The sequence below is a fragment of the Glossina fuscipes genome, unplaced genomic scaffold (genome assembly GCF_014805625.2).
Source record: "Glossina fuscipes isolate IAEA_lab_2018 unplaced genomic scaffold, Yale_Gfus_2 112, whole genome shotgun sequence".
Lineage (NCBI taxonomy): Eukaryota > Metazoa > Arthropoda > Insecta > Diptera > Glossinidae > Glossina > Glossina fuscipes.
This window is the reverse complement of record NW_023998455.1, coordinates 9,274,446-9,290,664: the sequence shown is the minus strand read 5'-3', so window position 1 is coordinate 9,290,664 and position 16,219 is coordinate 9,274,446. Positions and strand designations below refer to the sequence as shown.

The 16,219-nt window shown below is 34.0% G+C and overlaps 2 protein-coding genes and 1 long non-coding RNA gene across 5 annotated transcripts; 1 reads left to right on the top strand and 2 right to left on the bottom strand.

The window, feature by feature from the left end:
• Positions 1-664: 664 nt before the first annotated feature.
• On the top strand, positions 665-4,165 carry LOC119639567. 2 transcript variants are annotated; one of them, XM_038037018.1, is made up of 5 exons: positions 665-702; positions 920-1,121; positions 1,603-2,693; positions 3,372-3,519; positions 3,875-4,165. In XM_038037018.1, exons 2-5 carry the CDS (start codon positions 966-968, stop codon positions 4,019-4,021), a joined length of 1,542 nt encoding a protein of 513 aa, XP_037892946.1. In that variant the 5' UTR covers positions 665-702; positions 920-965; the 3' UTR covers positions 4,022-4,165. The 2 variants fall into 2 exon arrangements, with proteins under 2 accessions (XP_037892946.1, XP_037892945.1); XM_038037017.1 differs by lacking the exon at positions 665-702 and having other exon boundaries at positions 716-1,121.
• An 81-nt stretch (positions 4,166-4,246) lies between these two features.
• On the bottom strand, positions 4,247-6,979 carry LOC119639568 (Werner Syndrome-like exonuclease). Its single transcript, XM_038037019.1, has 5 exons — positions 6,596-6,979; positions 5,701-5,925; positions 5,120-5,261; positions 4,759-4,860; positions 4,247-4,394 (listed from the first exon to the last, which is right to left on the bottom strand). Exons 1-5 carry the CDS (start codon positions 6,775-6,777, stop codon positions 4,332-4,334), a joined length of 714 nt encoding a protein of 237 aa, XP_037892947.1. The 5' UTR covers positions 6,778-6,979; the 3' UTR covers positions 4,247-4,331.
• A 730-nt stretch (positions 6,980-7,709) lies between these two features.
• LOC119639499 lies at positions 7,710-8,880 on the bottom strand. 2 transcript variants are annotated; one of them, XR_005247551.1, is made up of 3 exons: positions 8,579-8,880; positions 8,327-8,526; positions 7,710-8,268 (listed from the first exon to the last, which is right to left on the bottom strand). It is a non-coding gene; the product is annotated as an uncharacterized LOC119639499 (long non-coding RNA). The 2 variants fall into 2 exon arrangements; XR_005247550.1 differs by having other exon boundaries at positions 8,327-8,511; positions 8,579-8,878.
• Positions 8,881-16,219: the final 7,339 nt, after the last annotated feature.

Genomic DNA, 16,219 nt, shown 5'->3' with positions numbered 1-16,219 from the left:
ACTTACACTCATAAAATTTTAGGCTTAAACGGTACTACGTTTTCATTTTCAATCTCACATAAATGGCAATTAATTCCACATAATTGGCAATTAATTCTACATGAATAATAAGTAATTCTACAAAAACAGGTCATCCGTAAGAATACATCTTCAAGATATTGGAATTAATGCGGAGTTCTGGGGAATTAATATAGGCAAAGCAGTAGCGGAATAAACTGTTCAAGTTTCTGTGGAAGTAAGTCGGTTTTTGTGGAACGTCTTCTGTTGGAGAGTTTAACATCTCTGTTTTCCTTGTAAACATATGGTGTTACTACTTACACTTTGGGCGATGAACAGCTTCAAAAAAGAGTAAGACAACAATTAATTCTGATAGATGTAGATAGCTTTTAGGCATGAACTGTTAAATGGAAGCCCGCCCGTATGCTATGATTTCTTTATGTTATGTAGCAGTGTTAGTGTTATGTATGTTACATATGTATTTGCGTGTTAGATAATTTGAATAAATGCATATGCATTCTTATGTTCATTGCTATTTTCTATTACAAATGAATATGGGCAGACAAGCGGTAAAGTCGGTCCTGGTTAACCACAATTTTCTATTCTTACATATTTGTTCTTTGGTTTTATCCCTTTTGTTGTTGATGTTTTTCTTTGCTGCGATTTGTAACTTCAGGGGTGGTCTAGCATAAACACAAAACAAAAGTATATATATAACATCGGCGTTATTGATTTTTCTTCACAATTTCCACTGGCAATAAACGAAATGCATTGAAAAGTGTTTATATAAAATAAAAAAAAACCGTAGGCCTTGAGATTTTGATATATTTTTTCAAGTGAATCCTTAGGTAGTTTCTTAATTTATCGGGTCATATTTTGTTTTTTCTCATTTACAAAACACGTATACATTTCGCTTCATCAGCATCAAAATCTCAATTTAAGTGAAGAAACAAGAAACGGACTTCGGAATGAGTGACGCAATTGATTCAGATGATGAACGTTATGCAAATGCATCTTTCGAAAATGACACCGATGAAGAAATTCCGGAAATGACTGATCTGGAAAGCGAAACCGAAAATAGTGGCAACGAAGATGACGCTTTGCCTTCAGTTAAAGCAAACGCGGTATGTATGTATGTAGGCAGAAAGGATAGTCAATGTATCATTTCCTTCAGACTTTATTATCTTTGCTTCGCGTAAAATGTTTAGGACTGTAGATCGAAAAACGTTAGTGCATTAATATGGAAATTCAGCCAGAGCCAATCATCAGCAATTTGGAATTTTTCCTTTTTGATTTAATTTTCCAAATAAAAAAGTAGTTTAGTAAGTAAAAATCCCTTTCAAAAATGTAGTGCAAGGTCATGAAAGCATGTACTTTTTATTGCGAGCTTCATTTTTTCGATAGCGACAAAGAACATGAAAACTCCAACATCGAACGAGAAAAAGATCTTAATAATTGTTAAGAAACCTATCTCAGGTTTACACATTTGAGTAACAGTGCAGTGGCAACCAAAGCACAGAAGTCGGTCCAATCGATCTAAATAAAACTTTCACTACCGCGATGTTATATTAGAAGATTAATTGATGATTCTCCTCGTCTTTTAAGGTAAACGGCAGTTACATTCATCGCTTATCGAAACGTATAAGTTCTACGCGAAAGTACGGCTACAGTAATCGCAGAATGCGTAACAATTCTTCTTCTGAGGAGGAGATTGATGCAACCGCAAATGAAACACAGGAGGAAATTGCAACCGAACCAATGTGTTTCGATGAAGATTTGCCACAAGCGTCAAAAAAGGGTAGCTGTCGCAATGGTTACAATATTGAACAACGTAATACCACTGAGTATTGTACTGAGGACGATGATGAAGATTACAAACAAATCGAAGTCATGGAAAGCCGATACAAGAAGTTCATGAAACAAAACTCTGTGGTTGCAAACGGTGAGGCCATTGAACAAAATGATCTCTGCTCCGAAGAAGATGAGGTCAGTGAAACTTTCGAAGAAAGCGAAATGGAAGATGACAAGGGTAGTCGTGAGGAATATTTCGAGCAAGAAGAATTAAGGGATGAAGAGGAACTGCCAAAGTCAGAACGACAAACGAGTCCTGGTTGCAATAATTATGCAGGCAGCAATAACTTGATTAAAGCAGATCAAAGCTTCCCACCGACTAATATTATTCGAATGCTACAAGAATCGTTGTATAAAATGAAGGCCAGTGAAGAGTACATTTTGCCTGCTAATGATACATTGCACCCTGCTGAGCTAAATATTGACTTCGAGCAAATGAACATACCGAATTCTCAAGAGATTGCAATGGCTCTAATGGATGCTGTAAAAACTACGATCTTAGAAAATTCGAATGAGGAAACGATTCGTCAAAGCAATGTAAATAACATTAAATCGAACAGCGAACAAGATGTAAATAGTGAGCAAGGATGCGATTCCGTTAATGATAATCAAACTCCTCGATGTCTCGAGCAAATGAAGACTGAAGACCCTGGAGAAGACCAAATGCAAGAGGTGGTCAGAGCTAATAGTAAAATCGAGTGCATTGATATGGAAGATATGGATGATGATATGAGCGAAACGCAAATGAGCTTCTGCCACCCGATATGTGCCTACAAGTCTGATGAATCTTTATTTAAACGGGGCTTTTACAAAGAACTTCAAACGTCATCGGCAGAAAAGGTTAAGTAAGTCTTGTTCTTAAAAATTATCTCTCAAACATGCTCAAATTAACGGCGATAGCAGTAGCGTTAAGCAAGCATTAGTACAACGTTGTTTTTCAATCTGCTCAATTAAGGGGACAGTTATTAAAAATTTAAATAATGTCGAGTTTTAAAGCAAAACTGCCTTAGTAAAATAAATAATAAGTTAATGAATCACTGCTTAAGATCGTTGTACACATAAATTGGACAACTATTGGCGACTCTGTACAATATCTTGGAAGGAAATGTTGCAAAATTTCAACACAGTCTAGCTATCAGTTTACAAGTTATATCCGTGGATTCCATGCGTTTATAGTAATGTTTTTAAGTTTTAACAATTTCAAAACCAACTCTCTTATAAAATTCAAATTGCACCTTCATCGTTTACTTGAACGTGTCATATGCAGACATTTATTTGTTTCATATGCAAACATGGTTAAGATATGGTTTTTTATTCATTATAGGTCAACCCTTCATATTAAAAAAAAAAAACCATATGTTGAAGGTTATTTTTTATAATTTTCTAATATTTTATAAAAAATTGTATATCCTTTCTATCCTTTCGTATATTTTCCTGCAAAATGAGAATAAAACTCCTGACGGCGTCGAGAAGCGTCTTCTAAAAAGACTAATATTAATTATCGACATTTTTCCTGCTTACAGGGCTACTTCTCAAAATCGCAAAAGTTGGAGCTTCTCAAACGAACGTATGCGTGAAATCGAGCGTCATAATCGAATATTATTGCGTAAGATATTATCCCAGAAACCAACGTACACAATGAATTCTCAACAAAAGCTTCAACACAAACTGGTAATTAACTGTTATTTAAAGGCTAACAATTATTAATAATAGGAAATTGGATAATTTAATTTGGAAAATTGCGTCGCGTCTGTTTTGAGAATGACCTACTAATCTGTCCGTCCTAATATAGACATAAGTAATTGCTTTGAAGTATATATAAACGGAAGTTTTCCGACCACTGTTTCAAAGTAAATATCCTCATTTTATGACAACTATACAAAATATACTTGAAAAAGTTTCAAGTCGCTCAGCTTATTATGACATAATATCATTTCCAAATTAAAATAAAAAAAAATATTGAAGATATTTTGTTTTTACATACATCACATTTACCACATTTTAAAATTTACGAATGCTTTTGCAGACCACTTCTTCGCCATATCCCAATACCCGTGTATCCAGTGCGGCCGTTAATCGCAAAAAGCAACAACGGCAAATCGACCTTGACAATCAGGTGTTAAAACGCAAAATCGAAGCCATATCCTTACGACGCGGCCCGATGCGGCCATGATATCATGTTCATCTTTCATCTATTTTAGAACCGACCGAATCGAAGGCATGTTTTTTTTTCTATTTTTAATTTTGTAGATATTTCGTTGTTATATTTCCGCTCCATTTATTTAGCAAATAAATAAGATCTTTTATTTTAACACAATTTTCCTCGGGTTTTTATCGTAATCTTTCTATTCGCTGAATGTGAAAAAACGGATAAAATCGCAAGCAAATAAAACACTTATTTTTAAAAGACTTTCCTTTTAATTCTTAGATCATGATAAATAAATAATTCCAACGCCATCATTCAACCATCTTCCAACAATCACTCACAGCCTTTCTTTTTTTATTCGCGCTCGATTTTCCAATTCCCGGTAAATCACTAGTCCAATCTGTCAGAAGATATGGAAAGCTTTATTCAACTTTTGATAATTGTAAGATGCTACTGCAGTTAATTCTTATTAAACAATTTTGTAACCTTTTTCAGTCCCTTTGATAGAATGATAGAATGTAAAACTAAAAACTTTGTTTTTTCCCGTTTGATCGTTAGGGGTTTTCTCGATTTGAAATTTTCAAATCTCCTATAATAATGAAAATTTTCACATCTTTGGGAAGTTAACAAAGGTACATTGACCAAAATTCTTGCCTACGGCCAAAGTATCTTTAACTAATAACGAACATAACTGGACAATTGTTGCCGTGGGTATGAAAAAGGAGATTGTCCTTGTAATATTACGTAATATGTTGCATACTTACATAAACATCTATAGCTGCATACATTAACTGATCTTTATTCAAAGGTACGACATGCCAATTGCTCATTCTAACTTTTTTGTTTTTGTCTACGGTTTGGTTTATCTGAAATTATATGTTTTTTGCTAAACCAATTTAAATACACCAAGAGCTTATGTTCGCTACTTTCTATCACTTCCACTTATATTGCTCACAAATCAAGCGAATTTCAGGAAAGATGCTTACGGATATGTTGCTTTGTTTAATTAAATTAAATATATTACTTTGCAACGCTTGATTTGCTAAGGAAGACTACTGGAAGTGAATGATGGGCATATTGATATTCAAACTTTTCTGCCGCAACAACTAATCTGACAAAAATTACCAAATAATTGCATAGACGATCTAAACTCCATCGGCATCCGGTTTCATTAATTTCGTTGCACCAAGTTCCCAAATCAATGCAGCGGTGCTTTAAGTCGTCTAATTTCATTTCAGGGAAATCCCTAGCCAGCTTCTGGACATCGCTGAAAATAACCAATTGAATAATTTGCATATTTCAAAAAAATGATGCAAGTGGTGCTTTTGTGTCCACCACCAGACATTTACATAAAATATATGTAAGAATCGTTTTTGGAAATTGCAGACCCCCCATCGTCGGTTAATTATGTATTTTCAAAATTTTTTCATAATCATACCTTGTAGTGCTCATATACTTGGGCGACTTTTCAATAACAACTGCGACGAACAGACCATATTGCATACCCTTATCTATTTCTTCTAATGACATCTTGCAATAGTCGTTGGACAAATTTTCGCTTTATAACTAGCAATGTAGCTTTTAACGTGAACATGCTCAGACAAAGCTATAATTTGCAAAATTCGCATTAAGTATAACTTTTTAGGAATTGCGAATAATATTTCTTAATGTTAAAGACGAAGAAGTCTAATAATATTTAAACTTACTTTTTAATGTTTACTCCGTGCATGCGAACGCGTGGATGTTTCAGCAAAGCGACTAGCGCTGCTGGTAATTTCCTCAAATTGGATAGTTGGAAAACATAACAACAATTTAATTCCAGGCACACCTGCACAACAGAAGTCTTACCCGGACCTGTTTGAAATGAAAATGGCCATTCCATATCAAAAGAGAGGGGAATCGGAACATGCTGCTGTCTTTCCACCCATTGTCTGAAATCGAAAGTTTTGCAAAATAACATATGGTTTCTTGCCTTACGTTTTCTTTCTTTTTTTTAAGAAAAACTAAAATATGAAGCGGACGATTGCTACCATAGTTTTATTGAAAATTTCATGTCCACACCGACGTAGGAAATGCAGGGAACAATCGGAAACACCTTTAGAAAATTTTGTAAATTCAATTAGTTTGTGCTATATCTTTTGTCTAAATGTTTTTGCTTACAACACACTCAATTGTTGAATTATTCGAATTGTATTTTTTTTTGAAATTTGGAAAATAAATAGGAATAATCATAAGGAAGTTGTATCTGTGATCACTATTTGCTCTCTTTGATTTACCATTTATAAAGGGTAAGCGTGAATTCAGGATGGCTGTTCACGAATAGAATGGCTAGGGAGTCATGAAGAAGGCAGCCAAGATAAAAAATATACGTTGAATAACAATGAGCTGTTAAAATTCAAAAATTACTTTCTTGTTAAGCATGAAGATATTTCTGTTTCCGAGATATGCGCATACTTTGTAATGGACGCATATCTTTAAAAGGATCACTCATACGTTTACGCATTTTAAAATAACAATTTTTTCAGCAAAGGACCGCCCGATCATTTTAGTAGAAAGTATGAAAGTTAGATTTTGTCCAAATTATTAAGTTCGTGGGCTTACATCAAGCTATCAGCGGCCTCAGCTATTTCTGACATATCCGTCAAGTAAACGATTTTTCCGCCATATTTGACATATTTGACACACGGGAAATTTTTCTTCTCGTTATTCTCCTTCTTTGCCGTAGCTTCCCGCGTTGAGTTATTATTTATTAAACGATCACTTCGTCTCTTAAAAGTTTCCATAGCATATGTGATTATTAGAATTCAACTCGCATACGTACACATAATTAAAATTATTAATTCACGAACATCTTTTTAATCTTTAAAGACAAATCCAATAATTTTTACACATAAAAACGCTAATTCATTTCATAAACAATTCTCAACAATATATACAAATAAGCGCTAAGTACGATCGACGAAGTTGCTATTCAGTATCAGAACAACATGAATTGAAACGATTCATCTTATGGCCAATAATGCTGCTCTGTGTTCATATAGATGCTGAAAAACAACTATGTGAGCGAGAATAATGGGATATATATATGTATATACGTAAGGACTACCAAAAAAAAGACGGCACAAATATTTGTAGTTGTAATGCCGCCAATATGAATGCATCTGTATACTTAATATACGTTATTCTTTTTCTGCGCTGCTTGGAAAGCCTAACTTATGATCACTCTTCTGCTTGTGATTAGATGAAAAAAGACTAATGTGTTGGCGGTTAGCAATGTATAATGTACATTTATAATTTTTTTTCTCAAAGTCATCTGAGGAATTTTTTTTTTTTTTAGGATTAACTTTGCGATTAAGGCGGAAATTTAATTCACGCACTTCGGTCATTGCAGCCGTCGCATTTTTTCTTGTTCACGTCGAAATCTCTACGCATTATAATGTTTTTTTTTGATGTATTTGAAACGTCTGCACATTATTTATCACTAATAAGCCGCGGTGGTCGACAAAAAGTTTCCTAGTTATTATTTCTATGGATTGTGAAGCAATTCCCTACACGAAATCTATGCATTTTATTTTATGTCACGAAACAACAAACGGACCATCCAAACAATAAAATAAAAAAATTAAATGTATTATAGTTGTTTATGTCCACAATTAATTTTATTAAAATGAATTGAAAAATTTCTCAATAAATTATGTAAATTTAATTTTATGCGGTACAACTGGAGAGCGGTGAACAACGTTCTTGGACCTTTCAATAATTTTTACTAATTTATTTTGTACATCCAAAATATCACGTTTCAGTAATTTAAAAAGATTCTTCGAGTTCGTTACATACCACGTCATGTTCTCGCTCTGCACAGTCACCGCAGTCAAGTTCTTAGTGTTCACGATGAAAATCGATAGATTCGACGTCTCTTCGGGAATGTTTTAGCAAAAAACAAAGGTAAAGGTTACCATATCAAGTCTGTCTCCAGAACCTGTGCCGTGTCGTCAATTTGCATGTTCAACTCTTTAGGCCGATTAACCGAACGTTCCGAAATCCCTTTAGGAAGATTACTTACTATCATTCAAAATATTTTGGCAGCCAACAGATGCATTCCTGCGACCATTGGACTAACTTGGTAAGCATCCATTCCCTTTCCAGTGCACATTTGGGATAATGCTCTGATACTAGCGCTAGTTGATCTTTGTAATCTAGATACAATTCGAATACTTTGCGTACTGTCTGATCATATTGCTGCATTTTTCATTTTTTATTTCAGTTGAATTTATCTGAAAGTAACTTACGCTGTAAACAGTCAGCAATTTATGTAAATTTACTAATACTAACCATATACATCAGTCTGAAAACTCATCTGCTAGTATAGATATTACGTTAGAACAGAGTATTCTGGAATTTGATGTATGCTATACTTTTCGGTCGTATGCATATAACGTTCCAATTCATCCTCATTTTCTACTAGAGCGGTAGTTATTTGGCGCTGATAGCGCTCTCTATGGTTAAGGTAAGACCTACTGTTTAAAAATTAGCTGATGGATGGATGTAAAGTGTGCATAAGCTGAGATGTTTAGAAAAACTTACTCAGCATTGCTGGTAGTCTCATCCGCTGCATAAGATACGTCATCAACCAGAACTTTGGACCATTTAAAAATAAGTAAAATGCTTTATTTCTTTACTTGTGGCAACGAAAAATGAAATAGTTTAATAGAGTTCGTATACATTGAAAGCCGCCATTTTACTGCAATTTTATTTCTGTTTTCCTATCTAATATATATTGCACACATCCTGCAACGATATTTATCATAAAACGATTCTATTGATTTGTTGATTCGTAGAATTTGTGTAGATTAAATCATGCAAGTACGTCGCACTTCTTCGAAGAATGCTAGTAAAGACACGATAGGATAACACAGCAATATTGCCAAATTTACAACAAATTTATATTTCCTCAACCATGGTTACCATCATCCTAGAGCACGTTAGGGATGCTTTATAAACTCCGCAGAACATCTCTATGCTTGATCACAAACGAATTGTATTTTCTATAAAAATTTGTACTTTTATATGTTGGATTTAAAGGGAACCTTGAGTGGTTGATGATAGCTCTGAACTGTTCCTTTTAAAAAATAAATTATTATTATTATTATAATGATAATAATAATAAAAAATAAATAAATAAAAAAGAGAAATAAATTAAAAAATAAACAAACACAAATAAATAGAAACAAACAAAAAAAAAAAAAAATAATAATAATAAAAGGCGGAGCTTACATCATTTAGTTTATATTATTATTATTTTAAAAGATGTAAAAACTATAAAATTTTTTGGTCTATTTTGTTTCCTATTTATTTTCAGGTTCTTGAATTATTATTATTTTATAGGTATTTTATATTATCGTATTTGTTTATCTTATTATATTATACATAAACATAAAATAAGTATAAAACCATGGTGAAAATTCCAGAACGTGTGTTTAGCAAGATATAGAAAAGAATATCCGGACTTATGGAATAGCATATAGGAAATAATTTGGGGTTGTCGCGGGCGGTAAGTACAATAACAAGGTAGCTTCTTTGAGATTCGACTTAGGAAAAAACCAAGTGATACAAGTAGGAGACAAGCTAGTATGGTGGAAGAAGCGATGGACGCTCAGGAGACAATATAAATGACAGCGCCATGCGTAGTGGTAGGTTAGATGTAATAAGGATATACAAAGCCCAGATGTTTGAATGGATGAAATTTACACCAGCTTACGCTAGGCTTATCCAGCAGTTGGAGAGGGTTCAAGAGGAAAAGAGGAGTAGGAACGGCACCTAGCAAAATATGAAGACCAGAAGGTCGAACTAGAAGCTGACAGCGTGGTGCCGGGCATGGAGGCCCTCCGTAGAGGTCGTGAGGAAATTGACTCCTCACGACAAAATTATCTAATTGCATTTCGACGAAGTCTTCACCAAAAATCAAGTAGTGTGTTCGCGGACGATCGATACACTAATTAGGTGCCATTAGCACAAGAAGAACACGTGTGATTACAAAATGATACTCGTCTTCGCTGTAAGTAGCTTGGCGACGGCGTTTAATATGATCATATACATCCAGCCCTCAACGCGTTCAAATTTAGTCGCAAAAGCACTACTAGACAACATCAACCTGGCTAAAGATATTGCAGTAGTTTGCGACAGGAATGTCGCATATAAAGAAGCGATATTACCTGCTGGAGTCCTATTAATGTACGATTATTTGTACCTCCTCAGAAGATATAAAGATAAAATAGAAAAAACGAAAGAAAAATACGCCATTACAATAATTAGAAGGTTGCACAAGCAATCCGAGCCCACTAGTCAATTCTGGACCGGAAGAGTGCACATCTTCAATGACGCGACACCGGCCATGCTACAAGTGGTCATCAAGGAAAATATATTCCGAAAGGAGTCCGAAATTGCAAGGCGGACATGCGAAATCTTCACGGCGCTGTCAAATTTCGTCAATATATTTCATCGGAGCTCCATAATGGATCAAAATGTGGAGGAGCTCAAACGCAAACTTGCTAAAATCAGTGACTACTTCTTGAAAGTATTTAATAAGGACGCCCCTGCCGTTGCTACAGAAACAATAACTGTAAGTTTTGCCATATTGATGGAAGATTTAACGAAGGCTTAGCATACCACAAATTTCGCTTCACACAGGGTAAGCCAAGACCTTCTCGGGGCATTCTTCATAAATATGTCTCCATCAAAAAGAAAGAGGACCAGATCGCCCGCCGAAATCGTTCAATTGCGCAACCGCCTAAGGAACTTCCAAGTTTTCAAATATAAAAAAGGAATAATTACAACCGACCATTACCGCCTCATCAATGAAATGAGGGACGAAACTGAGGAAGAGCCCGAAGAAGAGCATATACCATTCGGGCTCGATGGGGGGTATTTCGCGACAATTCATAAAGGGGAGATGACTAACATCGATTATGCAAATATCCGTTACTAGAATTTAACAACAAATCTTAATCAAAATCGTTTTGACGACATATCGTCTTGTTTCAAAGAAGAAAGGAATTGTAACTACCACCTATTTTTCTGCAAACGACACATCTTAACGAAACATATTGGCATATCCCAACTTCCACTTAACAAACCATCACTTTGTTTAAGTACTCGGGCAACCTTCGAATTTTAGAAATTTTCTCCGAACCAAGAAAAGTACTTTACTACTTCAGTATTAGACGACGTTATATGTATTGTATGTATATAAGAAATCCTTGGCCACTTTTAGATATTGTGGCCTTATTGTGAATTGGATTGCAAAGGTTCGCAAGGTCTTTGGTAGATATTTATGTTTTCATTTTCGGCAACGGCAGTATTCACATAATGAATATTTAAATATTTTTAAAAATGCTTTATTATTTTTTTAAGCACAAATTGGTTTGGTTGGTGTTAAAAATTACCTTAAATTTGTACTGAAAATTAGTCCACATGCATAACACCTCACAGAAATTAAAAAAACATACGCTTTTGTCCATTAATAAATTAATTCTAATAATTATTATAAAACTGAATGGTTACCGAAATTTGCATTAGCATCCGTACTTAAATAAAACGTTAATAGAACCAGATGAGTGCTGTATATAATTTCTCCACAGTTTGCTTTATGCTTATTCTTCAATTTGTAAAACAAAACTCGTTTTCGTATAAAAAACGTTCAACTTATCCATTTGTGGTCAGCTTCGTCACTTTTTCCACTTATTCTTTACCTTTCTTTTACGAGGAGTAATTGGTGTTCGTCAAATGTTCGCTATGCATATCAGCACGTATTCTGATTAATATAAGCAGACTGGCGATTGCTGAATATATTGTAAGCGTAGACGATATATTAATTCATATATCAGAGAACTCCCACGATAGTTATATTCGGGTGTCAGCGTAAATGAACAAGAGTTAAGCAAAGTTGGTCCCAAATTTTGTTCTCATAACTTTCGTCGTTAAGGGCTAAGAATTAGCAAAATGATTTTTCATTGTGGGCGAAGGCGGCACGAGAGTTTGTCTACCAATTATCAAAAAAAAAAAAAAAAAAAAAAAAAAAAAAAATGCGGGAAAATGTCAGTAGCGTAGTGAAAGGGTTCGATGATACTTTTGGTTTTAGTGGGTGTAATTACCTAAGGAGTACTACTATCTTTCGTTTCTTTCTTTCTCCACCTTCTTTCTTATCTTCCAGAAAGTAATTGCATAAAAAGAACCCTTTTTGAATTTGTACGATTGCGTAAAGATATGTGCAGCAGCATAATTGAATAAAACCAGTCTCCAGATCATTTTAGAATTTATTGTTCCATTTACTTATTGATTCAGATTCCTAGCAAAATTTTACACACTATGACATTGTTCTATCCAATAAAAAGGATTTTATTGAAAATTTGATTTTTATGTTTGGCTTTATCAAATCTTTTTCTTTTTTTGAACGGACGTATTTTTGCTTATATTATTTTTTATATTCTTTTTAGGCCGGGTTCTTTTGCCTAGCTGCAGGCATATGTACGCATAGCATTCTGAATGCACCTCGTTGCTTATGAATTGTTTTTTTAAGTAGACGGTCAAACATGTTGTGATGGATAGAATAGAAGCCTTAATAGTGTTTTAACGGCACAAAAAGTACATATTTAATTGATTTTTGAAGCCACAAGACTTGTCTTGAACAAGAAAAACTGCATTCAGATCAAGCCGAATCTTAAGTACTCATCACCGTTACCATTGCTGTTTATAAGAAGTTGTACCTGTCCTTAAAAACCCATTAAGAATTAATTTTTAATATAATAGAGTTTATTATGATTCCTTTCAATTACTTTAAAATAGCAAATATGTAGACCTCTTGTATGAGTTGAATTTGTAATTTATTATTGTTGTTTTCACGGAAAATTTGTATATCTAAAAACGTAATAAGGATTGCAGCGACATTTACTTGTTGTAAGTTGTTTAAGAGTCGCGGTATCATTCTTAGGTTAGCTTGAATTGACAAGTGGTGCAATTTACTTCAACGTAAATATATGTGTACATACATGCATATGCCTTTAAACGCCTATGAACGTATGCATGTATCCGTACTCTTGGCAATCATGAGATTTTGAGTTGATTTGATGACATTCGTCCGATTATCGGTCCTTGGTTCATATGTTGTTTAAATTCCTACGAGCGTAAAAATTGTACCCGAAGACAAAAATTTGGCATATGGGTTCTTAATATAAGTTCACATATCAAGCTCATCATGTACTTGCCTTTGCTATTATTTCCATTTTAATTAGCATTAATTTCACTTAAACTAAGCAGAATTGCATTCTAAGCTAACGTTAAGTTTGATAATTGTGTATTTAGTTTGAAATGAGTTTATAGTTGTTTGAAGAAATACATGTATGTGGATTAGTACTAAATAATATATATTTGTATTCGGTATTTGAAAGAGACGTTCTTGTGATTACACTGAACTAACACTAAATTGGCATTTTGGGTGAGACGTTTGAAAAGCGCTGACGGACAAAAATCGCTTGCCACTAACGAAGAGTGTATTCACATTGCGTAAATAAGAAATGAATCCTTGCAATTTTAACCAGAATCCGCTTGTTCCGAGCTTCAGCTCATTTACTCTTAAATAATTACCTGTTTCGAGCTCTTTAGTGATATACTGCTCGTATCCTCGTCAAACACAGCGTTTATGTAATACGGACATAGGTTGTGATGAAACGACTTGACAAAGTGACAAAAATATTTTCTAAAATACATTATTATGACAAAAACACATGCATAATGATAAAATTTGTTGAGGCAATCCAGCAAGGACGGATGGACGCATCACGACATATATATTCGTCATACGCAGTTAATTGATTAATATGGCGAAATGTGAGTTTGTTCCTCTAGCCCAATTTTCGCGGTCTTCATCTGAAAAAAAGAAAACATTTTCTAAGTAATGAACGGTCGTTTATTTTGACGCGACATACACTAATCTTATACATATATAGCTAATCAGCCATAAAATTACTCAAGAAGAGCAGATTTGCATTCGGCATATCATATAGACAGAAATTGTTGATCTTGAAAGCCAAGTCTTTTGGAGTTTAAGAATAACAACAATTATAGCTGGGAAATACGGTTCGATTGTGACGCAAGCTGCATCCACGATTTGTTCGTCATCACCATATGTGCTGGTTCAAAACGTTAGTTCTTTGTCTCGTTCGGTTGGGAATGTTAGCGTTTACAATTCGCAAATGTGTACGGCATGAGCTAGGGAACGTTTAGATATTAGGACATTTAAAATAGAACAAAAACGAGATATTAACAGACGTATTCAGTTTTTCAAATTTTTCCCTTACTTTCTTTAAACGATTTTCAATAAAGCTTCCAGATCGTACAATTACCGCATATTAAAGAAGGAAATTCATTACAAGCTCTTATTTATGTACAATTATTAAGGCTCGAACTACCGCGTACTCCACTTTCACATCCTCTTTAAATGTCGATCTTCAAAAAAATGGCTAAGTTCCAAATCCTCCAAAATTGCAAGGCAAATTTATTCACATGAAGGTATCTTAAAATATTTGTAATCAATCTTCGTATAATAAATAATAAAGATTTATAGACAGAAATATGAAAAAATTGTTTTTGTTATTTCGATATTGTTTCAGTTTATTTTGCAGTGTGGGCGTGCATGCAGACACATCACAACCACTTTTTTACTGTGGATTTTTAATTGATCAAGAAATGTTTCTCGCAAATTGCAGCTTCTTATCTTCCGTTTCCTGGCGATGGTCATTTCACAAAAAGTACGGATCAAGGAATCATTTTGATTTGGTGGAAATGGGCATAGGCAGGGCGTCAGTAGTTGTAGTGTTAAAATGTTTGTTTATTAATTATATTACTTGTTCCTATAAATGTCAATAGAAATAGATCAAATAAATGAATATACATCATTTTTCCTACTTGCAAGCAATTACCCAAAAGCAACGAATTATATATCATATTGTTTCAAGACTTGCAGCATATTAAGGCATATCATTCTCGATGACATGTTTCATAATAAAATTGTAACTTTATGGATAATGCGGATTTGTGCGTTTATGAAAAACCAATTGGGCTTGGTTTCCCTCTATTAATTTTAGCCCCATCGTGTCCTGCCTAAGCCAATTTCAAGCAATTACAAGTAGAACAATTAGAACATCAACACTTACCTCAATCCGTGGACCGAGCTCCATTACGTTGAAATTTTATTTGATAAGATCACATATGTTCCTCTATACAATACTTTAAAGCGAACATATACTTACGTGCGTCGATTGACTATATTATTAGCTCAAGAATATGTATATGTTTTGGGTTTTCTTTTTATTTACCTAATACATGTTACATAGATGTAATTATAAATGGTTTAGGAATATTGTAATTAATTTTGTTAGTGTAATCCAGCGTTGCTAAGTGCGCATCTTCTTAAACTAAGAGTGATTGTTAATTTAATTGGGCGTTTTGTTGACACAAAATATTAAATATTAAGACCGTACGCAACTGTTACCAGTTAAAGAGGAATGTATTCTATGCGCACACTCCTACATTGCTGCTACATTTATAGCACAGTTGTCCAATATTCTCATCTTAGTGGGCCGCAAAATGAAAAGTAACCTTATGTACTTCACAAGACGCGTGAAAGAGTGACTAAAAGAAGCATGATATCTGTCTTATACCAAATCTTTTCCTTTGAATATAAAAAAGTTTTCCCTTTTTAGAAAGATTACATTATCATATATAATTCTGTGTGTACACAAGTCGTTTGATGAACATGCTTATTATAATGAATCCATGTTAGTGAAAGTAAAAGTTTGGTCTAAATGATTTCAAATGATTGATGGTTATGGTGATGTTTGGGGTTGTTCGGCAACAACACCGGCAGATTAAATTTGCTTTTCTGATAACTAGCCGTGACAGTAGCTTTAATGAAGAAAAGAGTGAACAATATGGACAGATGAAGTAGACGTCGATCATATAATTGTTGCTGAAAAATAGGCATTCCTTTGCATACATATGACTCTGTTTGTCTACATGTGCATATTATTATTGTTATTATTATTATTAAGTTAGTTAGAAAAATGAATTCTTAAAGCTAAAACTCTTAAAGCATCAGTACATCTAAGGCTATCGGCTTTATTGAAAATTCTACCGCGCTTGAGATTTAATCCCATGGCGAATGAGTTGTTA

Excerpts from the sequence above, each read along its gene's own strand:
- LOC119639567 (XM_038037018.1), top strand. The coding sequence starts at position 966 with ATGAGTGACGCAATTGATTCAGATGATGAACGTTATGCAAATGCATCT. Across the intron at positions 2,694-3,371 it reads TCATCGGCAGAAAAGGTTAA|GGCTACTTCTCAAAATCGCA; the intron begins GTAAGTCTTGTT and ends TCCTGCTTACAG. Across the intron at positions 3,520-3,874 it reads AAAAGCTTCAACACAAACTG|ACCACTTCTTCGCCATATCC; the intron begins GTAATTAACTGT and ends ATGCTTTTGCAG.
- LOC119639568 (XM_038037019.1), bottom strand. The coding sequence starts at position 6,777 with ATGGAAACTTTTAAGAGACGAAGTGATCGTTTAATAAATAATAACTCA. Across the intron at positions 5,926-6,595 it reads GAGGCCGCTGATAGCTTGAT|ACAATGGGTGGAAAGACAGC; the intron begins GTAAGCCCACGA and ends TTTCGATTTCAG. Across the intron at positions 4,861-5,119 it reads ATCGTCTATGCAATTATTTG|ATAAACCAAACCGTAGACAA; the intron begins GTAATTTTTGTC and ends ATATAATTTCAG.